Source organism: Hyla sarda, chromosome 3, assembly GCF_029499605.1.
Source record: "Hyla sarda isolate aHylSar1 chromosome 3, aHylSar1.hap1, whole genome shotgun sequence".
NCBI classification, from domain to species: domain Eukaryota; kingdom Metazoa; phylum Chordata; class Amphibia; order Anura; family Hylidae; genus Hyla; species Hyla sarda.
In genome coordinates, this window is record NC_079191.1 from 97521206 (window position 1) to 97548397 (window position 27192).

The 27192-nt window shown below is 45.5% G+C and overlaps 2 protein-coding genes and 1 pseudogene across 13 annotated transcripts in view; 1 reads left to right on the plus strand and 2 right to left on the minus strand.

Moving 5' to 3' along the window:
- STK25 (serine/threonine kinase 25) overlaps positions 1-5959 on the plus strand; it is a 36477-nt gene extending 30518 nt beyond the window's left edge. For all 5 annotated transcript variants that reach the window (XM_056564732.1, XM_056564729.1, XM_056564733.1 and 2 more), the window contains one exon: positions 5727-5959. In XM_056564732.1, the coding sequence (XP_056420707.1) occupies positions 5727-5745 (19 nt within the window). In that variant the 3' untranslated portion in view covers positions 5746-5959. The remainder of the gene's footprint in view (positions 1-5726) is intronic.
- FARP2 (FERM, ARH/RhoGEF and pleckstrin domain protein 2) overlaps positions 5960-27192 on the minus strand; it is a 147364-nt gene continuing 126131 nt past the window's right edge. For 6 of the 8 annotated variants that reach the window (XM_056564720.1, XM_056564719.1, XM_056564718.1 and 3 more), the window contains 2 exons: positions 16244-16336; positions 5961-6096 (listed from right to left, as the gene is read on the minus strand). In XM_056564720.1, coding sequence (XP_056420695.1) covers positions 16255-16336 — 82 coding nt within the window. In that variant the 3' untranslated portion in view covers positions 5961-6096; positions 16244-16254. Of the gene's footprint in view, positions 6097-8757; positions 8860-16158; positions 16337-27192 lie in introns of all 8 variants that reach the window. The other 2 variants (XR_008891062.1, XR_008891063.1) reach the window with 2 other exon arrangements.
- Positions 12831-12974, minus strand: LOC130363332 (U2 spliceosomal RNA; annotated as a pseudogene).

Sequence of the window (27192 nt, forward strand, 5' to 3'; positions counted from 1 at the left end):
TACCAGGTGATAGATCATGTACAGTGCCCTAGGAGGGCTGGCGACATTAAAAAATTATTACGAAAAAAAAGAGGCTTATTGGATCCATCGCTTGTCTACCCTGGAGCCTAGAGGTCTTAATAGGGACTACAAGCTCTCTTCTTTTTTGTAAATATAGAATTTGTTTTTAATCTTTGTATTTTTTCTCATTGTTTATAGATTGTTCAGTGAAGGGAGGAATCTCTACACAAACACACAAGATGTATAAGATCAGTATAAATATGTTTATTTCTTCATGCATACCTTTAATTATGCTTTAGGCAATATTATGCTAATATGACATGTTTAATGTTTGTAAACCAATTGGTATCCATAACAACCATTGCTGTCACTACCGAAAGTAGGATGGACTTCTGTTCAAATATACTGTGATGGAACTATCTACTTGTATGTCAGTCTGAGTAAGGCTTTGGCCGAAATGCGTCATTACTTGTAATTAGCACTGTGTTAATAAACATGTTACACTTGGTAGGAGAAAACAGTGAGTGTCGGGATTTCTTTCCTTAAAGTACATTGCTTTTGTGTGCGCCCGACCCTTTCTGTTGCTCCTGCAGGTACACAGGACTGATGCCAGTCAGCCAGACATTTGTCTGCATGGTCTCCTACACCACCAAGTTTGGATTGGATAGGCCACACTCCAGTACCCCACTTTCTGTGGGAGGGTTCAAATAAGTGACTCTGTGCCTTCAGGAATCCTGTACCAGTCAGCCAGACAGTTGTCTGCATGGTTTACTACTACTTCGGGTCACCTACCATACATGGCCAGCACCATGGTGCATGTTCAGGTAACCCACTGCCAAGCTGTGATTCCGAGTGAGTGACCCTATGTTGCTCCATGGACCTTGTACAATGCACCACATTGTGGTTTGCAGGGTTTCCTACTTCTCCAGGTCCCTCTCCACATGCTTGCCGCTCTCACGGCTGAGGGCTTGTAACCTATTTACAGTGTGTGGTTCTGAATGAGGGACCCGGTAAGTCCACGGTCTCTATGCCAATTGGCCAGACTGGTTTTCTAATCCACCAGGTTGCCTCTCCCAATCCTGCAGCTCCCTCGGCTGAAGTTCAGTGACTCACTTTCAAAGTAAAGTTCCGAAAAATTTACACTCTGGGTTCATTGGACCTTTTATACCTGTAAGCCAGACACTGTCTGCATGTTTCCTGCGCCACGGGCATCCGTCACCTCCTTGTCTGCAACCACAGTTCGTGTGTGGCACCATTCAGAGATTTGGTGTGGGCATTTCCTGCTGGTTCTATGGACCTGCATAGTAACAGCAGCACTCTCAGTTCCCCTTTCTACAGGTGTTACGTTGGTCTGTTAAGGGCATCATTGTGACATGCCGTTGGGTGCTGAGCCTGTTTTCCATTCTGCCGGACATTTGGATGTCTGCGCTTCCTTTCGTGGTTGCAGTCTTGGTACCCAACTACTTTCATGAGGTAACCAGGTCAGTGTCCCTACATAGGCTATGGACACTTTGCATGAGTCGAGCCCTCCTTTTTTGGTGGGGCGTACCTCGGGCTTTCCTGTGATCTTGTTTCCTTAGGTTTGCGGCGGTTGAGCACCTCTGTTCTGGCAACAGTCTGTTCTGCAGACCCCCCCCCCCCCCCCCCCTTGCCTCCAGGTACCTTCCAGGGTTCCTGTGCGGGGTGGCTCCAGCGCCTGCTCTGTTGCCATAGACAATGGCACTTTCTGCCCCCCTTCTTTTTTCGAAGGGTCAAGGGTTTCACCCAACGCTATAGGTTGCTGCGTGTGCTTCTTCCTTCCATTCGTAGTCCCGTCTTGTATCTTTACCAGCTCCAGTGTCCAGGATTCAGATCCCTCTGGGGCCACAAGTGGCTCCTCCATGCCTTGGTATGTTTTCGCAGGGTTCTTGGGGGCTACATCCACCCAGTACCTTGACCGCTGCCGTAGGGTGACATCTCCCTGCTCCTACAGTACCTGGTGCACTTGGCAATCCCCTTCCACAGGGGGTACGGGATTCAGGGAGCTCAGCACGGTCTGTACCTGAGTTTCATCTCCACCACCCCTTGTTTTCCCCTCCTCCAGGGGAACTGTTTCTACTGCCAAGATGGAGCCTTCTCTCGCTCTCCCCCCTAAGAACACTCAGTTTTTCGCACACCTATGTTGGTGTGCTTACTGCCCCGATTGCAGCCTGGCTCTCCTCCGGTTTCTTGGTTATCTACGACTGCTCATGCAGCCAAGGCACTCTCCTCTGTAGGAGGCGTTTATGCAATCATGTTTGGCTCAGCGATAGCCGGTATAGCCACTGTCTGTTGTTGGGTACTGCCATTGCTCTCCTCCTCCTATGATGTGTCAGTTGCGTTTCTCCGACGCAACAGTCTTTTGGAGTAACCTTCTTGTGCCCAGGACCTGGGAGTCCCTGCTGGGTTCCCTGTTGCTTTCCCCTCTGTTACTGCCCTGATGGGATGTTGCTTCTGAGTACTCTGGTCTGCTCTGATTGCTGGGGTCCAAGACCAGTTAGTCTCCTTGTCTTGGACACTAACCTGGGATGCTGTGGCGTGCCTTCTTTTCTAGGTCGGCCCTCCTGATTCTTGGGCCTTGGTGCTGGTTGAGGTCTCGAGCATGTGTAGCAATCCTGCCCAGACTTCTTCGCGGTCTCTCTTTACCGCACTTCTTGTCTCAACACAGAAGTTTGTCACCCGGAGCGTTTCGCGGACATTGCGTTTACTTACCTTTCAGGTGTAAGTTTTCCAGGAGACTCAGGAATCATCTTTTCTCATGTCGGCCGCTCCTGTGTTCCGGGATGCTCCTTTTTCAGGGTCTTCCACTACTTTTTTGGCCGTTCTTACCTTCCGTCTCCTCCTTCGGGGTCCATGTACTCCTGAGATGGATGGCATTCCGGTCATCCGGATTCTACCAGTCAAGCTAATTTTGCCTCCCAGGTGCTCACAGTGGGCCCCTGGGACAGGGGTTTTGGGTCTGCAGATGTCCAGGTCATTGATCTTATGCGCCAGATCTCTTTAGAGCCAGTTTCCGTCTTTCCTTTTTCCAGTTGTTTTCTGGTCTCCACCTTATGTGCTCGCCTTCAGCTCAGGCGTACGCTACTCTCCCTGGCCTTTTTCCGCCATGTTCTCTTAAATCGGTTGACTTTGAATGGGGTTCTTTTGTTGTGCCCTTTTTCCATTTTGTCTTCCATCCGAGCTAGCTCTCTGTCTGGTTCTGTTTTCCTTGTAGTTGATTTCCTTCCCCCTTCCGGGATGGTTACGGCCCATTTGGCTTCCTAGTCAACCTTTTCTTGTCTTTCTTTCTATTGACATAGGTTTCGTGCCTCTGCATAGGACAGTCCCTTCCTTTGGTGTCCTAGACCATCTCCATGGTCAGGGGACCTTCCGGGAGCTCAGTTTCTGGGATTCGGTTGTCCCTGGCCCAGGGTCTCGGCCGCAGGCCTTACGGAGGACTGGGTTCTATCTCTGGACTGATTCCCTGTCTCTGCTGGTTGTTATTCCTACCCTAGGGGACTGCTTTGGTACTTCCCATCAGTATCGGTGTCCCCCAATGAAGAGCGACTGAGGAGGAGATTTTTTTGTATTCACTGTAAAATCTCTCTCGTAGCCTTCATTGGGGGACACCACACCCATTTCTTCTGTCCGGATTCTCTTTTCCGTTTTTTTTTTTTTTTTCTATCTGGGATTCTTTTTCAGGGTCCTTCGGACATATTTCTTTGTTGGCTTCTCTTACTGCTTTGTGACAGAACCGATTTCCTCACTTCCAGTAGGCGGGGTGTATCCTGCCAGGGAGGAGCAGACTTTTTTTTTCCCCTAGTGTCAGCGCCTCCTAGCGGCAAGAGCATATACCCATCAGTATCGGTGTCCCCCAATGAAGGCTACGAGAGAGATTTTATGGCGAGTACAAAAAAAAAACTGACTGTAGACTCAGAAACGGAGAAATAAGGAGATTTTTTTTGTACTCGCCGTAAAATCTTTCTCGTAGCTTTCATTGGGGGACACTGATACTATTGGGTATATGCTCTTGCCACTAAGAGGCACTGACACTAGGAAAAAAAAATTAGCTCCTCCCTGGTGGAATATACGCACCCACTGGAAGTGAGGTAATCAGTTGTGTCACAAAGCAGTAGGAGGAGCCATCAAAGATATATGTCCGAAGGACCCTGGAAAAGAATCCCGGAGAAAAAACCCAAGACAAAGAAACAGTGTGTCTGGAAGGTCCCACCGTCCATGGAGATGGACTAGGACGCCAAGGAAGGGAACTTCCGTTGTAGAGACTCAAACCTATGGTCCACATAGAGAGATAAGAAGGGCTGCCAGGAAGCCAGACAACTGTAACTATCCTGGAAAGAGATAGAAAAAGGATTGCCTGAAACACAGAACCGGAGGGCCAGCCCGGCTGGAAAACAAAAATAGAAGGGGCCTGACAAGGGAATCCCAGCCTAGAGAACCAACTGATTCAAGAAAACATGGTGAAAAAAATGCCAGGTAGAGCAGCGCACGCCTGAGCAGAAGGCGAGCACAGTCAAGGTGGAGACCAGAACCTCTGGGAAAAAGAGAGACAGAAACCCGCTCTAGAAAGGCACAATGCATAAGATCGATGACCGAAATTTTAAAGCTGCAGGCTCCAAAACCAAAGTCCCAGAGGAATGCGGCGAGCACCCGGGCGTAAGCTGACACAGTGCCAGAACAGCGGTAAAAAATGTGACAAAGAAAGCATGTCCGTGTAGATGGCGAATTGGCCCGACTGGTGTAATCTGGCAGACCGGACCGCCCTCCGTCCCAGGAATACATGGACCCCGAAGGAGGAGACAGAACGTAAACTGCCAAAAAAGGAATGGAACGCCCTGAGAAGGAGCATCCCAGAATACCGGAGTGGCCGACATGGGAGCGGAGGTTCCAGAGTCTCCTAGAAGGCTTACACCCGTAGGGTGGGCAAACCCAGCCACTGCAAAGCGCTCCGGGAGACATAAGTCTATGTCTGGACAAGAAAAAGGTGCGGTACAGAAAGACCGCCCTACAAATGGGATCGCGGAGAAGTCTGGGCAGGAGTGCTTCCCTGCCCGAGACCGCAACCATTACTAAGGCCCTAAGAACCAGAAGGGCCAACCTAGATAATAAGGCCAGCCACAGCAGCCTAGGAGGTTGCCCAATAAAAGGAGACTCCCCAGTACTCGCACAAGCCAGCGAAGAGGGAATGGGCACGGAAAACCAGGCTGCCATAGCGAGGCGAGCAGGGGTCAGTGGGGGACCTGGACTCAAGGTACACCTTCAGGTGCTGGCCTTTGGCGAGAAGGGGTTAATGGTCCATACTCTAAGCACTGTTCCCCTTTGTCGCATGTGGGAGATCAGGTAACGCCATGCTCCTGTCACCCAATCTAGAAAAATAACCAAAAAGGAACCAAACTATATGTACTTAACTAGAAAATAATAAAACAAGAGGCCAGGTCTGGGGAGCTCCCAGACATGTCTTGCCTCCTACTGACACTAGATAAAACTGATTACCTCACTTCCAGTGGGCGGGTATATCCTGCCAGGGAAAAAACTACTTTTTCCTAGTGTCAGTGCCTCCTAGTGGCAAGAGCATATACCCAATAGTATCGGTGTCCCCCAATGGAAGAGCGGCCGAGAAAAAAAAGTTTTCATAACTGTCATCTTGCTTTTGGGTTACTGGACAAAGAAGCATTAAAACTTACTAAGCTTCAGTTTTTTTGTCTTTCTAGGTTCTCCTCTGCATCGTGAGCCCACAACTTTGGTGCTCCACACTTTATTCCTTCATGTCCCAGCCTGGACCAGGATTACACTGTGAACAAGGACATGACCAACATGGCATTACTTTAAGTGTATTATTCTTTATTTTTATTGTCACATACAAAAATGTTTACCAATATTTCTCATCAGCACAAAATGTAAAAAATATACTGACATTTCATACATAAAACATTGTGAAAATTGTGCTAAGTGTCACAGCCTTTTCTTACAATGCAGAGTTCTAGAAATGAAGTGAGGCTTTATTAACTTCACAAAAGCTATCCTTCATACTTGCTGAATAATATGTTCCAAATGTGTAATTTACAGTAGTGATAGCGCCACCTGCAGGCAAGAAATAGGATTTTAGTGCCATAAAAATAACAAAATTGTCAGGAGCTCTAAGCAAGTGTATAACTATAGAATTGGTTACATTCTAAACTTCAGACTTTTGTGTTGACCTTTAAGTTTTCCTCTTTGTCAGTTGAGGAGATTGCATTTTCGATTATCTTACCAATAGCACCTAGTGAAAAATTGTTCATATTTTGAGAAAACAGAATCTTCGGTCATAGTAAAAACGGATCTTGTGACCATAGTACTTACCACCATCAAAAGTTAAAGGGTTGGTATTGTTAACATTGTAAGGATCTGAGGTTTCATTGTGGATGAGCTTTATAAATATACCTATACAGTGACCCCCCCCCCCCCCCAACCTACGATGGCCCCGACATACGATCATTTCAAGATACGATGGCCTCTCAGAGGCCATCGCATGTTGAAGGCAGCATCAACATACGATGCTTTTGTATGTCTGGGCCATCGCATAAACAGCTATCCGGCAGCGCAGACTGCTTCAGCTGCCACCGGATAGCTGTTTACGGTGCCCCGTGTGGTCCGCTGACAATCACTTACCTGTCCTCGGGGCTCCGGCGCGTCCTCTACGGGATCCCCTGCATAGTCGGCGCTCTCAATCGACGTCATCACGTCGCTGCGCACGCCGTCCCGTCATCCAATAGGAGCGGTGTGATGGCGGCGACGGAAAGCGTGGATGCCGGGGAAGCAGAGGCCTTGCCTGAGCGTCAGAGACACCCTGGGGACGCGGCGACATCCAGGGCAGCGGTGACGGTCCGGAGCGGCGGGGACACCTGAGTACAAACTTTAATACAAGTGGTCTTCAACCTGCGGACCTCCAGATGTTGACGATCCGGAGCGGCGGGTACAGGCGAGTACAACTTCCTCTAACAGTGGTCTACAACCTGCGGACCTCCAGATGTTGCAAAACTACACCTCCCAGCATTCCCGGACAGCCAACGGCTGTCCGGGCATGCTGGGTGTTGTAGTTTTGCAACATCTGGAGGTATGCAGGTTCTAGACCACTGTCCTATACATTGCAGGGATTCCTCAACAAACGATGGTCTGTTTGGAACGGATTACCATCGTATGTTGAGGGACCACTGTAATATATTCTCTACACATCATCTGTGTTTCACTGAAATACAAATATTAATTTCCAGCACAGGAAATGGGGACAACTTATTCTGGTTGTATTGCTTCAATAGAAACTGTATATAAAGCACTTAAAACCTTCACCAGCCAGTCATACTTATATTGGCCATTCAACATGGACAATGCAGTTTACAGCTTTAGGCCACTTCCACACAGATGTAATAGGACCACATTTGTGTGTCCATATTAAGACTGCAAGACCTGGCCTGACTGGAGGTCTGATGACCCAAACTGACAAGTGTTCGGGTTATTAGAAACGTGTCAGGAAATAGAATGAAAAATGTGGCTGTTAAACTCATACGAAACAAGTCTTGAGGTACGTTTTACATGTGCATATTTTCTGCAGCGGATTTTGCAGCCCTTTAAAGTCAATGGGTAGCAAAATCAGCTGCAGAAAATATGCAGCAATATTCTCACCTATGATTGTACACTTAGGGTCAGTTCACGAGTCTTTTTTTTTTTCTTTGCTGCAGCTGATTTTTCTACCCATAAGTCAATGGACAGCAAGAAAACTTAACAAAACGTGTTAACTGACCCTTAGGCTGTTTTTACGCTAGCATAAAATGTACATATATCTGTATTATGACCACACAACTTGGATTGATGACCCAGAGTTAACAGCTGTCAGTTCGGGTCATGAGACCTGCGGTCAGGCCGTGACTTGCAGCCATAATACAGATACCAGAATGTCTCAGTATTACAATAGGGTGATACAGACCCTAAGGAGGTTGTCCAACAAAATGCATATTTACACAAATCCTAATAATATTAAGAATGGCATGGTTCAAATGCTAAGCTCACAGTGCCAATCCAGCATTGAGCTATTCATCTAAATCACACCAGACAGACTGGTTGCTCCAAATGTACTGCACTGCAGCTATGTCAGTGAGATTGGTAGGTAGCATGTTTTTAGCTGCCAGGTGAACTCAGATTTTTGGGAACCAAGAGTGAGAAGGAGTGAGAAGGTGTGTGTGTGTGTGTGTGTGTGTGTGTGTGTGTGTGTGTGTGTGTACGTGTGTGTGTACATCATGCCTTTGCACCCTAGAGAGCAATGCATTCGATCGCAATAAATCTGAGTTATGTTCAGAGAAGAAAAACAATTTCCTGTGTTCTGGCGCACCAATTGGACTCGAGTGTAGATATCCATTGAATTTATTCATACAAAATGCGTTCGACTCTGGACTAGGGTCGAAATGTGTCATTTGTATAACTATCTACACTCCAGTCAAAATGATGCGCCACAACACAGGAAAAACATTTTTTCTCTCTGAACATTTATTGTCCTGGATGTGGAGACTCCCGAACCAGGTGGTTCCTGTGGCTGCTCATTGGACATACTTTCTCTACAAGCTACTGTAGGTGTTGTGCCCTCAGCGCAACACCATTTGGTAAGGGCAACTGTTAACATTTTATCCTGCCCTGCACATTTTTGACGGACTTCACTAGGGGCACACCCGGGTCTCTTTCTTCTTTCTATTCATATAGATCTGGGTTACATACCGGTGTAGGCATTCCGTGTGCCATTGTGTGATGTCTCCATGAAAAGCCAAGTTCTGATCTAGGCATAATGGGGCAATTACATCGAATGATTCTCATTACACCCCAAAAAAAAAAAAGTTTATATACCCTCCTTCACTTTGTATTTAAGACACTTTTTGTTCAACAAAGGGCATGGCCTTGCATGCAACACTGGGAAAGATTTACTGTTGCGTGCCTTGCACCACATTTATTACTTTTTTTTTTTAAAGGGGTACTCCACTGCCCTGTGTCTGAAGCTCCGCTCCCCAGCGTCTGGAAGTTTTATTGTTCCGAACGCTGTGTGCGGGCTTCTGTGTTCAGGGCTGCCCCTCGTGATGTCACGCCCGCCCCCTCAACGAAAGTCTATGGGAAGGGGGCTTGACTGCCATTGCACCCCTTCCCATAGACTTTCACTGAGGGGGCGGGCGTGACGTCACGAGGGGCGGCTCCATGTCACAGCCTGAACATGGAGCATGAAATAACTGGAAAGGAATTCAGCTCAAAGGAAAAGACTCAGACTTTGTACACCAAACTTTTGTAAAATTATGGTGTAAACTAAGCCAACTAATTTGTGATCTAAACTTAGTCGGAAAATGTGCCCCTAAATGTATTAACCCATTTTTTTTTTCTTTCTTCATTTCAGATCCATCTATCCTGTGGACTACTTCCGATTTGGTGGACTAAAATGCCCAGTGTTTTTTTTTGTTTAATATTAACAACATTTTTTAACAAGGGCTTGTGGGGGAGTGTTTTTTGGAAGAAAAGTTTAAGTGTTTTTTTTTATTTTTAATTTACTTTACAGGCTTAGTAGTGAAAGCCGACTTATCGACTAAGTCCATTACTAAGCCGGAGCTTAGCGTTAGCCCCAGAAACAGCTAGCACTAACCCCCGATTATTACCCAGATACCCACTGCCATGGGTGTCGGGAAGAGCCCTTTTTTAGGCTGGGGAGGGTCAGTAACAATGGTCCTCGCCCACCCTGGTAACGTCAGGTTGTTGCTGGTTGGTATCTGGATGAGAATATGTTATTTTTGGAAAAAAAATTGCATAGGGTTCCCCATATTTTCATTCTCAGCCAAATACCAACCAGCAGCAACAGCCCGATGTTACCAGGGTAGGTGAGGACCATTGTTACTAGCCCTCCCCAGCCTATTACCGCCTAGGCCCAGGAGTGCCATATTTGTATGCAGCTCTTGGTAGCAGCTCTTCCCGGCACCCCTGTGGCGGTGGGTACCAGGGTAATAATTGGGGGTTAGCGCTAGCTGTTTTTGGTGCTAAGCCCTGGCTTAGTAATGGATTCTGTCTATAAGACAGCTTCCACTACTAAGCCTGTAAAGTAAATTAAAACAAAAAGTTAAAAAAAACGTATAAAAAAAAAAATCACTCCCTCACAAGCCCTGGTTAACAATTTTATTAACATTAAACAAAAAAACACTGGTCATTGTCGTAGTCCAAAGGATACACAGATCTGAGATAATAAGGGAGGAAAAAACAAGGAAAAAATTTTTTATTTTATTTTTTTGTGCTCACCATAACATCTTTCTCGTAGCCTTCATTGGGGGACACCTTACTGACTGGTATCTGCTCTCTCTACTAGGAGGTGCTGACAAAAATTCGGCTCCTCCCTGGCAGGATATACCCGCCCACTAAAGTGAGTTAATTTTGTCACAAAGCAGTAGGAGAACCATCCCGGAAGGAAGTAGGAAATCAACCCCAAGGAACACAGAACCAGACAGAGGGCTAGCCCAACTGGGAAACAAAGATGGAAAAGGGCACAACAAGTGAACCTCATCCAAAGATGACCGATTCAAGAGAACATAGCAGAAAGACGCCAGGGAGAGCTGCGCACGCCTGAGCAGAAGGCGAGCACAGGAGGTGGAGACCAGAAAACCACGGAAAAAAGAAAGAGACATGCACCAGACCTCTCTGGCGTTGGTTTACAAGAGCGATGATCCAAACAGCTGAAGACCCAAAACCTGCCGCGAGCACCCAGAAGGTGAAATTAGCTCGACTGGTGTAATCTGCAATCAGTGAAATAGTCTCCCTAGTGGAGGGGGAAAAACAAGGGGTGGTCAAGAGAAAACCCCTGAGCCATCCTAGATGTGTCTAAGGCAACAGAGCAGAGGCCTAAGCCACCTTTTACAGGAAACCAGGAAAATACCTGGAGGCAGAGGGGGGCTGAACAGACTGTGTCGCCACAACAGGCCCCCTGCCAGAACAGAGGTGCGCAACCGTTGCAGGTCTTTAGAACAAGATCACAGGAAGGCCTGAGGCACACCGAACAGAAGGGAGGGTGGGCTCTACACGTGCTGAGGACCTAAGCATACGTAGGGACACAGACATGGTTACCTCACGATGATAGTGGGGTACCAAACTGCAGACACGAAGGAAACCGCACACATCCAAAAGTCCAGCAGATAGAAGACACTCATCACACAATGATGTGTCACAACCATGCCCCTAGCAGACCAACGTGGTACTCTTAGAAAAGGGGCACAGAGAGTGCAGCTGTAGCCATGGAACCTGCAGGAGATGCCCACACGCCATCTCCTAATGGTGCCACACACCAGGACTGCTGTCGCAGATGCAAGAGATGAGGGATACATATGGGGCAGGAAACATGCAGACACAGAAGAGGTCCCATGAACTCCTTCCATGTGGAACTTCACATGGAAAGAGTCACCGTACTGCAGTTGCGGGAGCGGCAGGAATAGCGGAGGTGATCTGGTGGATTAGAAAGATATGCAGACACAGTTTGGCTATCTGGCATAGGGACCATGGCCACACCGCGTTCCGCATTCAGAACCACACACTATAAAGTGGGCTACCAGCCTTAAGCCATTAGAGCGGCAGGCATGTGGAGAGGGACCTGGTAAAGCAGGGAACCCCACGAACCAGCATGTGGCTCATTGCAGAGGGCCCATGGAGCAACATGGGGAGACCCACTCGGAACTAAGCCTTGGCAGTGGGTTACCTGAACTTCTGCCATGCTGTGGGAAGTGTATGGTATTTGACCCGACGTAGCAGTAAACGATGAGGACAGCCTCCGGCTGACTAGTGGAGGATTCCTGAAAGCACAGGAACACTCCTTCGAATCCTCCCACAGAAAGTGGGGCACAGGAGTGCGGCGGTGTAGGAGACCATGCAGACCAATGACTGGCAGCAGTCCCTTGTGCCTGCAGGAACCCTCTGACAGAGTCCTCACACCAACAGTGAGGTACGGGATGTCACAGCTATGCACGCGGCATCCCAGAGATGGTAGCCCCATAGCGGCGTAAACTGTGCAGACAACGGTCTGGTGTAATGAGTGCCCCTCCAGGTGCAGGTGATAAGGGGACACAGACAGATAGGCAATAACTGTGCCCTTTTGATGCATGTGGAAGGGCAGTGAAGCCTAGAAGCCATGAATAGAATCCCCGTCACCCAGGGAGATCAGGGGAGGCTTAGGAGCCATGGATTGTATCCCTTTGCCCTGCGTAGGGTCACCAGGACACGCAAGGTCACTCTGCCGGACACCGCGCACTAGCAGTGAGGTACCGGAACTTCAGTCGCAGATACATCAGCCCTTGGAGAAGTGACAGGCAGCAGAGAAAACCAAGCAGACCACTGTGTGGCTTACTGGTATGGGTCCATGTAGACATTGGTGCACTCCAGTGGTCACCTCACTCTAGTAGTGGGGTACCGAAATCCAGTTGTGAGATGAGTGACAGGATGTCTGGCCTAATGAGAGCAGGTGCAATCCATGGCCACACAGGGTAACTTTCACAGAGACCTCGCACTGGACATGGGGATCCGGGATGTGGCAGCCTGTGGAGGAGGGAATAATGTATGTACGCGTCAAGAACACCTGCGGACACGGCAAACATGTCATGACAACCGGTGGTAGAGGAGAAACAGTCCTGACTGCAACCCCGGTATACTTCCAAGGAATCATGAAATCCCTGGCATGACCGGCCACAGCAAGTCACATATGTCTCTAACATCATGCCAGAGGCATGATGGATACAATAAAGGGGCCCCCGTATACAGTCCTAGAAAAAGAGCCCAGCAGAAATTTTTGGTGCACTGTACCCGAAGATACTGCCATATTGGGTCAATGCATGGTGCGACGATAGCAAGCTTCAAAATGCGCGCCCCCCCTCTTAAACTATTAAGAACAGATACTACACTTGATCTTAGCCAAAAGGCCGAGAAGCAATAGATAGTACAGGCTAAGGCTGTAATTTTGAGTCTCCAAAGTCACATGGGTGCATAGAAAATAAGGCAAAATTTTATTATAGACCACGAGAGGGCGCCAAACACCACTAAATAGTCTGAGAGACCAGCAGCAGAGATTCACTTTTTTATAACACTAAGTAAGGAAGCGTGGGGAACAAGGTGCCTTGCGCTGATTCTGTCCTTATGATCCCCAAAGGTAGAACAGACTAGGAAGCCCACACCATGTCACTCATGCAGGGACACTAAGGAATACTCATGCTGCAGCCTCGGAGTGGCGAAGGTATGGAGCAGCGAAGCAAGATGCCGCTGGAGGCACCCATCATCAGATCTGTGGGTATGGAATGATCCATGGGGTGCGTGAACCTGGAGAGGAGGCGCTGCCTGGCCTCCTGGTCCGCACACTCTCGGGGAGAAGGGCGGAGCCATGTGCTGCCATAGCCCCCTGAAAAATGGACAGTAGACGCAGTCTGGTCTCCTGGGGTGCGCTGGCTCAGGGGAAGAAGGGCGGCCATGTGCTGCCAGAGCCCTTGACTCCCGCCAGCTGAGCCCCCAAGCGCGCTGCTGACCCCCGCAGTAGGGGATAACATATCTGGCGGAAAGGAGGAACAGCAAGGCTGTTCAGAGGTGAGTCGGTAAAGAATGCCTGTGGAGGGAGCAGCTGCAGACACACAGCCCCTCCCATGAAACCCTGAGCGAGCCCTGCAATAAAGGACAGAGTCCCTTTTTAAAGAGGGGAGGGGGGTACATGCGGACGCCATCTTCTATACTTACCTCAGGCGTCTTGAACCAGCTTATGGCCACGCTGCATCATACCAGGCTAAGATAGTGGGGCGAGCAGGGGCAGTGGGGTACCACTCACTCACTTCCAGTGGGCGGGTGTATCCTGACAGGGAGGAGACAACTTTTTTTTCGTAGTGTCAGCGCCTCCTAGTGGCAAGAGCATATACCCATCAGTAAGGTGTCCCCCACTGAAGAGCGACCGAGAAATAGGTAAGTACATTTACCGCCCCCCACCGCACCGCATGACTACAACTCCCAGCATGCCCTTACAGTAAGGACATGCTGGGAGTTGTCATGCAGCAGGGCTGGGGGGAGATGTACAAGCAGGTGACAAGCTTGTCACCTGCCCCCACTGCATGACTACAACTCCCAGCATGCCCTTACAGTAAGGACATGCTGGGAGTTGTCATGCAGCAGGGCTGGGGGGAGATGTACAAGCGGGTGACAAGCTTGTCACCTGCCCCCACTGCATGACTACAACTCCCAGCATGCCCTTACAGTAAGGACATGCTGGGAGTTGTAGTCATGCGGCGCGGGCGGGCGGGTGACGAGCTTTTCATCCGCCTGCCCATCTAACACCCCCCTCCCCCCCTTTGCCCCACAACTACAATTCCCAGCATGTCCTTACAGTAAGGACATGCTGGGAGTTGTAGTAGTGTTGCGTGGGCGGGAGATGTGCGGGCGGGTGAAAAGCTTGTCATCCTCCTGTACATCCTCCTACCCGCTCGTCCCACCGTGCCTGTGAAAATGAAAGTAAAAAAAATGTGCACGTCTCACCTGCGACTTTATGCACAGTTTCGCTCCCTGACCACCCACCCACCAGTGGCGTCGCTGGGGGGGGGGGGGGGGGCCAGAGGGGGCCATGGCCCCCCCCTAGATCAGGCCGTGCCCCCCCTTGGGCCCCCCCAATTTAAAATAAATAGGGATGTCCCGATACATTGCTGGCTCCGCCCCCAGCACAGGAGAGGACGGGCCGAGAGCTGACAGGTCACACAGCAGAGCGGCTGCTTCATGTGAGATGAGTGATGTCCCCGTGTCCTGCCTCTCTCCCCCCTGATCAGCAGTATAACCCGGGGCTGAGTAATGTGTATGGTAGCAGTCCAGAGGGGTCACTTTCCCTCCTCCAGTGTCCACAGGTCACCAACAGGCCACATTATCACAACAATTTTTGGAGGATTGCTGTTTTGAGCAGGCACAGATGGAGGCAGCACTGTAGGGTCCATTGTCGGGGGATCCGCAGCGTAAAATATGCTGGGGATCCATCCGTGTAAATGAGCCCTAAGGACACAAGTATGTGTGTATGTGTACATACAGTGCCTGCTCCCACTGTGTTGTATAAATCATTAGCTAGAACCCTAGGCTAATGCCAGACATCACCAATCAGGCTGATGTCCGACATTAACCCTTTAGATGCCGCTATCAAAGTTGATGGTAGTGTCCAAAAGTTTTAACGCCTTAAGGACAGAGCGTTTTTCAGTTTTTGCACTTTTGTTTTTTCCTCCTTACCTTTTAAAAATCCTAACCCTTTCAATTTTGCATCTAAAAATCCATATGATGGCTTATTTTTTGCGCCACCAATTCTACTTTATAATGACATCAGTCATTTTACCCAAAAATCTATGGCAAAAACGGAAAAAAAAATCATTGTGTGTGTATATATATATATATATATATATATAAATGTATATATATATGTGTGTGTGTGTGTGTGTATGTATATATATATATATATATATATATATATATATATATATATATATACACACATACACGCACACACGTTTTAAAATTGCCCCCCCACTTTTGTCACTGGCCCCCCATGTGCCCCCCCTAAATATGAATGCTGGAGACGCCACTGCCGCCCACATCTACCACCCACCCGCTAGCTATTGCAGGACTACAACTCCCAGCATGCCCTTACAGTCAGGACATGCTGGGAGTTGTAGTCCCAACACCTTGCAGGCAGATGGTAGATGTGAGTGGGTGCCGGTGGAGCATAGCTGGGCAAAAAGTCACACAAGAAAGTCTCACGTGCGACTGAAAATGCTGTCATAGGCAAGTTTGTAAGCCAGGTCTGACCTTCATTACACTTGCGACTTTTTGAAGGGGTTTTGCAACTTATTTGCTTACGTGCGACTTTCGCAATGATATATCCTGGACCACTGCAAAGTAAAAACTGAAAATTGCTTAGGTAGGGCAGATTGGTATTTTTTGCTTACCCACAAAAGTCACACACAAAAATTCTTAGGCAAACGTGCGATTTTTTTGTGCAATTTTTGTAAGCAAAAAAAGCTGCTTAAATCCCTTGATAAATCTCCCTCAAGGTCTTAATGTAATATTTCAGTATCTAATAAGACATCCTATTTGGCCCCTCTTCTAACAGACCTTGCACATTCCTTTCTATGTCTCATTTGTTAGACAGCTGTTTATGTTCTTGTATATACTTGTCCTCCTTTTAAGCTGAAATTACTTGTCAAGAGGTCAATCCACAAGGACCCCATCCTCCGCTAAGTGTCCGATCTTCCCCGGAGAGCTCACACCACGCCTGATCACTTCCATCCACCTGGTAATACAGAAGATCTCATCAGCCGATTTACAGTCTCCTTACTGATCAAAGCAACTAGAACCATACACGTCCCACTGACAAAAGAAATGCCCTTGTTATAAGTCACCCAAGTACTTTAGAACATTTACTTGAAAAAGGCAGAATATAAATATTTTTTACCTACCGTATATACTCGAGTATAAGCCGAGTTTTTCAGCACGATTTTTCGTACTGAAAACACCCCCCTCGGCTTATATCCGAGTGAACTCTCCGCCCTAAGTGGTCTTCAACCTGCGGACCTCCAGATGTTTCAAAACTACAACTCCCAGCAAGCCCGGGCAGCCATCGGCTGTCCGGGCTTGCTGGGAGTTGTAGTTTTGAAACCTCTGGAGGTCCGCAGGTTGAAGACCACTGCGGCCTTCAACATCATCCAGCCCCCCCCCCCCTCTCACCCCCTTTAGTTCTGTACTCACCTCCGCTCGGCGGGACGTTAGGGTGCGCTGGTCCGGTGCTGCAGGACTGTCCGGTGGGCAGGTTGTCCGGTGGGATAGTGGTTCCGGGCTGCTATCTTCACCGGGGGGGCCTCTCCTCCGCGCTTCGGGCCCGGCCCCGGAATAGTCACGTTGCCTTGATGACGACGCAGAGGGACGTCCCTCTGCATCGTCGTCAAGGCAACGCCTCTATTCCGGGCCCGAAGCGCGGAGAATAGGCCTCCCGGTGAAGATGGCAGCCCGGAACCACTATCCCACCGGACAACCTGCCCACCGGACAGTCCTGCAGCACCGGACCAGCGCACCCTAACGTCCCGCCGAGCGGAGGTGAGTACAGAACTAAAGGGGGTGAGAGGGGGGGCTGGATGATGTCGAAGGCCGCAGTGGTCTTCAACCTGCGGACCTCCAGAGGTTTCAAAACTACAACTCCTAGCAAGCCCGGACAGCCGATGGCTGCCCGGGCTTGCTGGGAGTTGTAGTTTTGAAACATCTGGAGGTCTGCAGGTTGAAGACCACTGTATCAGACATTGGCAAGCGGTGATGATGAAGGGGGGGGCTGATGACATGTGGTGATGATGACAAGGTGATGATGAAGGGGGGGTGTGGGATGATGACAAGGGGATGATGAAGGGGGGTGTGGGATTATGACAAGGGGATGATGAAGAGGGGGTGTGGGATGATGACAAGGGGATGATGAAGAGGGGGTGTGGGATGATGACAAGGGGATGATGAAGAGGGGGTGTGGGATGATGACAAGGGGATGATGAAGGGGGGTGTGGGATGATGACAGGGGGATGATGAAGGGGGGGGGGGTGTGGGATGATGACAAGGGGATGATGACAGGCGGTGATGATGAAGGGGGGATGATGACAGGGTGATGATGATGAGGGTGTTAATGACGGGGGTCTGGATGATGACAGGGGGGATGATGTATTTCCCACCCTAGGCTTATACTCGAGTCAATAACTTTTCCTGGGATTTTGGGGTGAAATTAGGGGCCTCGGCTTATATTCGGGTCGGCTTATACTCGAGTATATACGGTATATATTTTTTAGGTACAGAGATTCCATTTTTTTTCTAATCTGTTTAAACATTTTTTACTGTAATTTGTTTTACTATTTTATGTACGTTACTATGGAGGCATATTCCTAAACTCAATCAGCCATACATCCCTTATTTAATAGGTACAAAAAAGCCCTTTCAGCTAAATGTCAGTGGCATTAGTGTTTGGAAATAGGACAGGAATATCCAGTTTTCAGCTTTCACATACTTGTAAATGTCGGATCTGCTGGAGGAAATGGATACTAAAAATGAGAAGTGTAAACCCTTCCTTTATATTTTCTATTCAGTGCTGGAATTAGAGTTAAAAAAAATAGAAGAGAAAAATAATAACAAACAAAAACTACAACAATCTACCCTAATGGAAGTCTGCTGGGTGGGAAAATGCTGAATTTTTTTTATTCATTCCACGTGGAAATTCCCCCTTGTGAATGGGGCCTTATAGTTGCCCAAAGTAACCAAATGTCACCATTACCTACTAGATAGGAAACATTCAGTATAAAGAATATGTTCGGGACCTGGGGGCATTTGTGGCTAGCAAACTGGACTGTAGCAACCAGGGCCAGGTCGCTGCTGCAAAGGCACTGGTTAAGGCCCCGTTCACACCACGATTTGTGCCTCTGAAGCACGGAGACATCGGGAAAATGTCATGTATCTGAACGCGGACAGGTACGGGCCCCATTTATTTCAGTTGCCCAAATGTAGCCAGCTAGTGACTATGTTTAGGTTATTTTCCGAACATATACAAGTTTTGGCCCAGAAACATGGCTAGCAGCAATTTTCAGTCAAAACTCAGATACATTGGGAAAATGACCTGAACGTAGTCACTAGCTGGCTACACCTTAGCCATTTAAAGGGGTTATCCAGGAAAAAAAACGACTTTTTTTTATATATATCAACTGTCTCCAGAAAGTAAAACAGATTTGTAAATTACTTCTATTAAAAAATCCTAATCCTTTCAGTACTTATGAGCTGCTGAAGTTGAGTTGTTCTTTTCTGTCTAAGTTCTCTCTGATGACACGTGTCTCGGGAACCGCCCAGTTTAGAAGCAAATCCCCATAGCAAACCTCTTCTACTCTGTGCAGTTCCCAAGACAGAGATATCAGCAGAAAGCACTGTTGCCAGACAGAAAACAACAACTCAACTTCAGCAGCTGATAATTATTGAAAGGATTAAGATTTTTTAATAGGCGTAATTTACATATTTGTTTAACTTTCTGGAGCCAGTTGATATAAGAAAAAAAGTTTTTCCTGGAATACCCCTTTAAATAAATGGGGCTTGTGCCTGTCTGGGTACAGATACGTTGGTTTACTTGACTGAAATGAGCATACATGCTTATGGTGGGGTCAGGGGAGACAGCTGACAAAACTGTAACTTTAGGGGGGTGTTCAGATATGGAGGGCATGCAGCTCCATATGTCCACACAAATCTAATCATAAAATCATCATTTTCCACATCTTGAGCAAAACCATAATGAAATGTACACTGGACATTTTCATGCGTTTTTGTGGCAGATAATGTGAGGCAAGCCTTTCACACATGAACTGGGCCTACCAATGGACATCCACTATGTCTACAGAAAAGAAGTTCTTAGCATCATCCTACAAGGGATTCTTTACTGTAACAGCAGTGTCACTATGGAACTCACTACTACAAGATGTTGTAGTAATTATAGTTTAAAAGGATAAGCCTTTCTAGGAAGATACAAGATCAAAAGTAGTAGATTCTTAAGAGAGATTGCCAAATATTTATTCTGCCATATTTTAAGTCTGGAAGAATTTTTATAAAATTTTTTGCTCTAAAATTAGGCAAAATGGTGTTTTCCTTTGTCTGGATCAACTTTGCATCTATTGTTTTAAAAAGAAACCTCACTCCCTCTTAAAGACCATCGACTTATCCAGAACAGGTTTTGTGGGACATGTTTTCAGTTCCTCCATATATTATGCATCTTGTTCATTGTCTTGGATTAGATCAACCCCCTAGAAAACTATTTTTCAATGCAATCTCCAACCTGTGACTACTCCCATAATCCTCAGCAAAATGATGGTAGTTTTTCAACAGCTCAGGTGCTACAGGTTGGAGATCCCTAATAAAGATACCTTTTTCGAGCATCAAACCTTCTCTGGGGGCTTTTACACTATGTCCTCCCTTGTTTCCTAAAGTTGGGGGCAGTAGTGTTTAGTCAGATCAGGTTTTTGGGGGACACAGGAACTATGGGTATATGCTGTTTGCCACTAGTGGCAAGTGTCAGCCTCCATGTGGCAAGCAGCATATACCCATGGTTCCTGTGTCCCCCAATGAAGGCTCCGAGAAAGATTTTACAGTGAGTACAAACATTTTTTTACTTTTTAACAAATCTGTTGCATTTTGCAGAAAAAAGGAGTTTTGTATTTTTTGTGCTCACCGTAAAATCTCTTTCTCCTAGCCTTCATAAAATGCTCTTTATATAGCCACCACAAGGGGGCAATAATAGCTTAGTTTATCAACCTATAGATCCCTATAAATAGGAATCCAAAAAATCCCTAATTTCCCATATATATGTTATCTTTATGGTGAACCCACAAGCTTTATTAGAGTATTAGTGCATAAACATATAATGAAAACTACACGTAGATTAAAAATTAAGCAGGGCGGTAGCTTAGCCTTTGAACTAATATCTGTATACTGTGCATCAGGCCAGTGTACTCCAGCCTATTCGAATTGGCTATACTGGAGTGGAGATGCCCGGCGTGCCTGCAGTGCACGCTGAGCTGATTTCTAAGTCACCGCTCTGCTTTGTATTAAAATTGAGTCCCTACTCTGCCCCCCTCGACATGTTTCGCTGCCTCTGCAGCTTTATCAAGAGGTAGCGGGCATATGAGCGCGGGCGTTCTCTAAGTTATATTTATAGATTATCTTGATGTTCGTTTGATATCCTGGCAGCCTATCGCAACGTGCCTAACTCACTATTCGTATCATGATTGGACAAGACTATGACTGGCACCTCTGATAACCATTCAGAGGTAGAAGATATCTACCAATCATGTACGGGTGTTTGCTTAGCTTCTCGGATTGGTTAGGAGACAAGTCCATCATATGCGCATTCTCATCTGCGCAGTGGAAAAGATCTCGAGATTACGGACCTGCGCGAACTAGTACTTAGTTCCGTTTACTGGTAACAAGTCTCAATGCGCCTGCGTATCTCAGTGTCTACGTAATCTGCGCGAATTTAATATGCGCAAGGACTTAGTTTTTGAGGGCATTTTATCTCTTAGATGTTCGTTCATTATAGGTATTGGTAATTAATAGGAATCCAGATTATTATGTAGTATCAGGTGGAATTTCTAAGATGTGATCCATTTTGTTCGTTATATATAAACAAAAAGAGACTTATCTTCAACTTTTATGTGATACAACAAGTATGTATTAAAAAGTGCTTTTTAATCTTATTAATTCTAAACTATATTTAGTACATTTGTTCTATATTAAGTGCATTTTTTATTTTTTATTTTTTATTATTTTTTATATTATTATTAACTTATAGGAGTGAAATTTTATGGAGGGGTCTTTATGAAGAAAGGATATTTGTCATTTTAACCTATATGGTACTGCATGATTGTCCCTTTGATATCAAATTATGAAGGATTCCTACTGCTTATTTTTCCATGTTATCTACCCTACTATATGTTAGTTATTAAGATTTAATATCATCTTGTTAAACTTTTATAGCTCGTTATCATCGTGATCACCCACTGCCGAGAGCCAATCCCCCAACCGGCAAACACACCGCACCAAAGTCCACCATATCCCGTTCCAGCAACCATGGTGAGTATCCATTTACAGTATGTAGTTTAGATTGAATTATTATTTACTATTTTGATTCCTCATTTATTTGTTAATTGTGAATAGAGGTTAAATTCAGGCTTGCCTTACTGATAGTTATTATTGGTAATCATTTTATGGATTTCAAGGTGAGTATCATTATCTGGACATATTAGTTATAATTAGTGTATTTATAGAAGAATGAAAAACTTTTTTACAATTGATGGCTGGTCATAGAAAGGCTGTGAAGGTGAAACCCTCGTTGATACCCCGAGGGCTCAATGCTTTTAGTCTGTGTATCCACATTGCTTCCATTTTTAATAGTAATTTGTCAATATTACCCCCTCTTGGGCCCAACTTGGGTTTTTGGATGCCACAGAATTTTAATTCTGTCACATCTCCTTGGTGTATATCCCTTATATGTCTGGCTAATGGGGTATCTTTGCCTGTTCTTATTGTACTCATGTGTTGTGATATCCTTCGCCTGAGCTGTTGACTAGTTTTGCCCACGTAGATCTTGGGGCAACTGCACTCGGCCAAGTATATGACTCCTTCCGTTTGACAATTAATAAACTCTCTAATCTCAAAGTTACGTCCGTCTACGGGATTTGTAAACTCTTTTTTCTTTGGTAGAAATTTGCAAAAAGTACATGACCCACACGGATAAGACCCTTTGGATCTATGTTCTAACCATGTGGTCTCTCTCTTTTCTGTATAGTGGCTTCTTACCAATTGCTCCCTAATGTTGCGTCCCCGACGATAAGTGACACTGGGATACGGGGTAAGTACCTCTTTTAACTCTGTATCGGCCAATAATATTGGCCAGTATGTGTTAAGAATCCTCATTACTTGTTGGTTATTCTGGTCAAAGGTACCTATACAACGCACTAACCTTTGGTCTTGTGCTTGTATCTTTTCTTTTAATAGTTCTGATCTCGGGGTTGACCTTGCCCTAGCGAAGGCCCTGTGTAGGACTTTCTTGGGATACCCCCTTGTCACAAACCGTTGATATAACAGATTGCATTCTGCCATGAATGCCTCCTCACTTGAGCAATTCCTTCTTGCTCTCAAGTACTGGCCTATGGGAATGCCAGCTTTTAATGGTCGGGGATGGTGGCTTCCCCAATGTAGAAAACTATTAGTAGAGGTCTCCTTTCTATAAATTTTTGTTTGAATGCTGCCTCCAGGTTCGAGAGAGATTTCCAAATCTAAAAAATTTAATGTGTTAGAGTGAATATCTGAAGTGAAGTGCATTCCGATTACATTGTGGTTGAGTGCCCTGACGAATTCATTAAAGTGGGTGACAGTGCTGCCCCAAAAAATCAAAATGTCGTCAATATAACGACCCCAAAATAAAATGTGCTGTGTATATTCCCTATAAGTGTCCGAAAATACCACCGTGTCCTCCCACCACCCTAAAAATAAATTTGCAAAATTCGGTGCACATGCAGTGCCCATCGCTGTGCCTTTTGTCTGTAAATAAAAGTGCCCATCAAAGGTGAAATAATTGTGTGTAAGTAAAAATGACAATAGTGAGATAACAAACTTATTGTGACTAGTGAATTGTGTACCCCTAGTGCACAAGAAGTGTTCGACCGCCTCGAGTCCCAATTGATGCTGTATATTCGTGTAGAGTGCTTCTACATCCAAACTAGCTATGTGTGTATTAGGCGGGAAGAAAATCTCCTCGAGCCTGGAGACAGCATCTCTTGTATCCTTGATGTGGGAGGGTAAGGAAGCAACAAAGGGAGCCAATATCTGATCGACGTACAGGCTGATGCCCTCGGTCAAATTGTCGTTGCCCGAGACTATGGGTCGTCCGGGCATGGGGTCTTTTTGTTTGTGCAACTTTGGTAAGGCATAAAAAGTTGCCAAGGTCGGTTTATAATTCATCATCACTTTAAACTCTTGATCTGAAATCATTTTATCTTCTTTAGCTTTCATCAGAAGGTCTTTCAACTCTGTAACATACTGTTTAGTCGGATTGGTAGGTAAGCGTTTATAGGTGTCTCTGTCTTTCAATAATCTAAGGACCATAGCTTTATAGTCTTCCTTGGACATAATGACAAGGTTTCCCCCCTTATCTGAGGGCTTGATTTCTATTCTGTCATTATCTTGCAGTTGTTGAAGTGCATCCCTATCTCTTTTAGTTAAGTTATTGTTATATGATTTTGATGTTAATCCTGTTAGTTCATCACTGACCATTCTTACGAAGGTGTCAATATTACTGTATTGACTGAACGTGGGGGTAAGTTGTGATTTTGGCTTTAGGGACGTGAAAGGTGGAGACACTGCAGTCCTATTCCCAGTATCATTCTCATCAAGGAGATCTATCAGGTCTGTGACCACTTGTTCGTCCTGTCTTTGTGTAGAATGTCCATCCCGGGCTCTATGTTTGTGCATTTTATGTAAAGCAAGCTTTCTCGCGAATAGATTGATGTCTTTTACCCAATCAAAGGAGTTGTACTTTGGAGTGGGGGTGAATGACAAACCCCTCTTCAATACCTCTAGTTGGTCTGGTGCTAGAACTAAGTTCGTAAGGTTACAGATCTGCATCTCTTGGTCTCTAATCCTTAACGCGGATGTGGTGGGTTCTGCAAATACCCCCATTTCTCTCTGTCCCTGAGCTGTATCCCCCCGCCTAAAAAATGGGGTGTAGAGTCCTGATTGCCAGTGGTTATAGTGGTCATAGAACCTGGGATTGGTACTAGAACTTGTTGTTCTAGGGGGGATGGTTGTGCCAAGGAGGAGGGAGGCAAAAGCGAGGGCACAGATATATTTGTGCCATTTACCCCTAGGGGTTGTGCTGTTAAACTTTGTGTCCATATCTGCTGATGTAGATTCTGACTTGCTGGAGTACACTGCTGTGCTCCGCTGGATTGTGGTGTTATAGTTTGACCCTTATAAGTGGAGTTATGTTGATATGTTTGATTTACACCACTCTTTGGATGATAATTAGGATTATTTCCCTGTGCTCCTCCTCTATTATAACCTCCCCTATTATATGATTTTTTCTGTGGTCTACGCTTTTTGTTTTTAAATTTATCCTGATTTGGATAATAACCTTTGTTGTTTGCTTGGTCTTCTGATTCTGAGATTTCTGACTCTGAAATGTCCGTATATTGATTATTTTGACTATAATAGTCTGAGCCTCTTTTGATGTAAATGAGCCCTGTTTCGAAGTCTCTCTTATCTCTCACGTATTTTCGATGTTTTCGTTCTTTAATATCTGATTGAAAGCTTTCAACGTGTTTCTGTAATTTCTGTTCAAGATTATTGAATTCTGGTTGGGACTTAAAAGATTGAATTTCTTCAATCTGTCCTTCTAACTGGGTAGTCAATTTGGCAAATGCTTGTTTTTCGTATGTTACTAGGTATTCTAACATGCGTAATGAGTTAGCTGTGCACAATTCTTGCCAACCTCTAATGAATTCTGGGTCTTCTTGATGCGAATTGGGTGTTATATTAATTCGCAGGCCCCTGTATACAATTTTTTCGTGACAATATGTCTCAAGGCTAGCAATCTCCCACCACGATCTCAGGTATTGTTTGTACGTTTTTTGCAAATTTCTAAAAGCGGCATTAATGTCAATTTGGTTCAGAGGTAACTCTTTGGCTGAGAATACATGTTGTGCTTGGCTTAAATATATCTCCGGATTGAGTTTTCCAGATAAGAAACCAGCCATCATTTAATTGGCTATTTTTAAGCCTAGGTCCCTATTGCGGGGGCATTAACCCCATTTATGAACTCTTCACTTATCGGACCAATATATGGAGGGTTAAATTAATTTATCAACCTATAGATCCCTATAAATAGGAATCCAAAAAATCCCTAATTTCCCATATATATGTTATCTTTATGGTGAACCCACAAGCTTTATTAGAGTATTAGTGCATAAACATATAATGAAAACTACACGTAGATTAAAAATTAAGCAGGGCGGTAGCTTAGCCTTTGAACTAATATCTGTATACTGTGCATCAGGCCAGTGTACTCCAGCCTATTCGAATTGGCTATACTGGAGTGGAGATGCCCGGCGTGCCTGCAGTGCACGCTGAGCTGATTTCTAAGTCACCGCTCTGCTTTGTATTAAAATTGAGTCCCTACTCTGCCCCCCTCGACATGTTTCGCTGCCTCTGCAGCTTTATCAAGAGGTAGCGGGCATATGAGCGCGGGCGTTCTCTAAGTTATATTTATAGATTATCTTGATGTTCGTTTGATATCCTGGCAGCCTATCGCAACGTGCCTAACTCACTATTCGTATCATGATTGGACAAGACTATGACTGGCACCTCTGATAACCATTCAGAGGTAGAAGATATCTACCAATCATGTACGGGTGTTTGCTTAGCTTCTCGGATTGGTTAGGAGACAAGTCCATCATATGCGCATTCTCATCTGCGCAGTGGAAAAGATCTCGAGATTACGGACCTGCGCGATCTCGTTTGCGCTAGTACTTAGTTCCGTTTACTGGTAACAAGTCTCAATGCGCCTGCGTATCTCAGTGTCTACGTAATCTGCGCGAATTTAATATGCGCAAGGACTTAGTTTTTGAGGGCATTTTATCTCTTAGATGTTCGTTCATTATAGGTATTGGTAATTAATAGGAATCCAGATTATTATGTAGTATCAGGTGGAATTTCTAAGATGTGATCCATTTTGTTCGTTATATATAAACAAAAAGAGACTTATCTTCAACTTTTATGTGATACAACAAGTATGTATTAAAAAGTGCTTTTTAATCTTATTAATTCTAAACTATATTTAGTACATTTGTTCTATATTAAGTGCATTTTTTATTTTTTATTTTTTATTATTTTTTATATTATTATTAACTTATAGGAGTGAAATTTTATGGAGGGGTCACCTTTCACGTCCCTAAAGCCAAAATCACAACTTACCCCCACGTTCAGTCAATACAGTAATATTGACACCTTCGTAAGAATGGTCAGTGATGAACTAACAGGATTAACATCAAAATCATATAACAATAACTTAACTAAAAGAGATATGGATGCACTTCAACAACTGCAAGATAATGACAGAATAGAAATCAAGCCCTCAGATAAGGGGGGAAACCTTGTCATTATGTCCAAGGAAGACTATAAAGCTATGGTCCTTAGATAATTGAAAGACAGAGACACCTATAAACGCTTACCTACCAATCCGACTAAACAGTATGTTACAGAGTTGAAAGACCTTCTGATGAAAGCTAAAGAAGATAAAATGATTTCAGATCAAGAGTTTAAAGTGATGATGAATTATAAACCGACCTTGGCAACTTTTTATGCCTTACCAAAGTTGCACAAACAAAAAGACCCCATGCCCGGACGACCCATAGTCTCGGGCAACGACAATTTGACCGAGGGCATCAGCCTGTACGTCGATCAGATATTGGCTCCCTTTGTTGCTTCCTTACCCTCCCACATCAAGGATACAAGAGATGCTGTCTCCAGGCTCGAGGAGATTTTCTTCCCGCCTAATACACACATAGCTAGTTTGGATGTAGAAGCACTCTACAC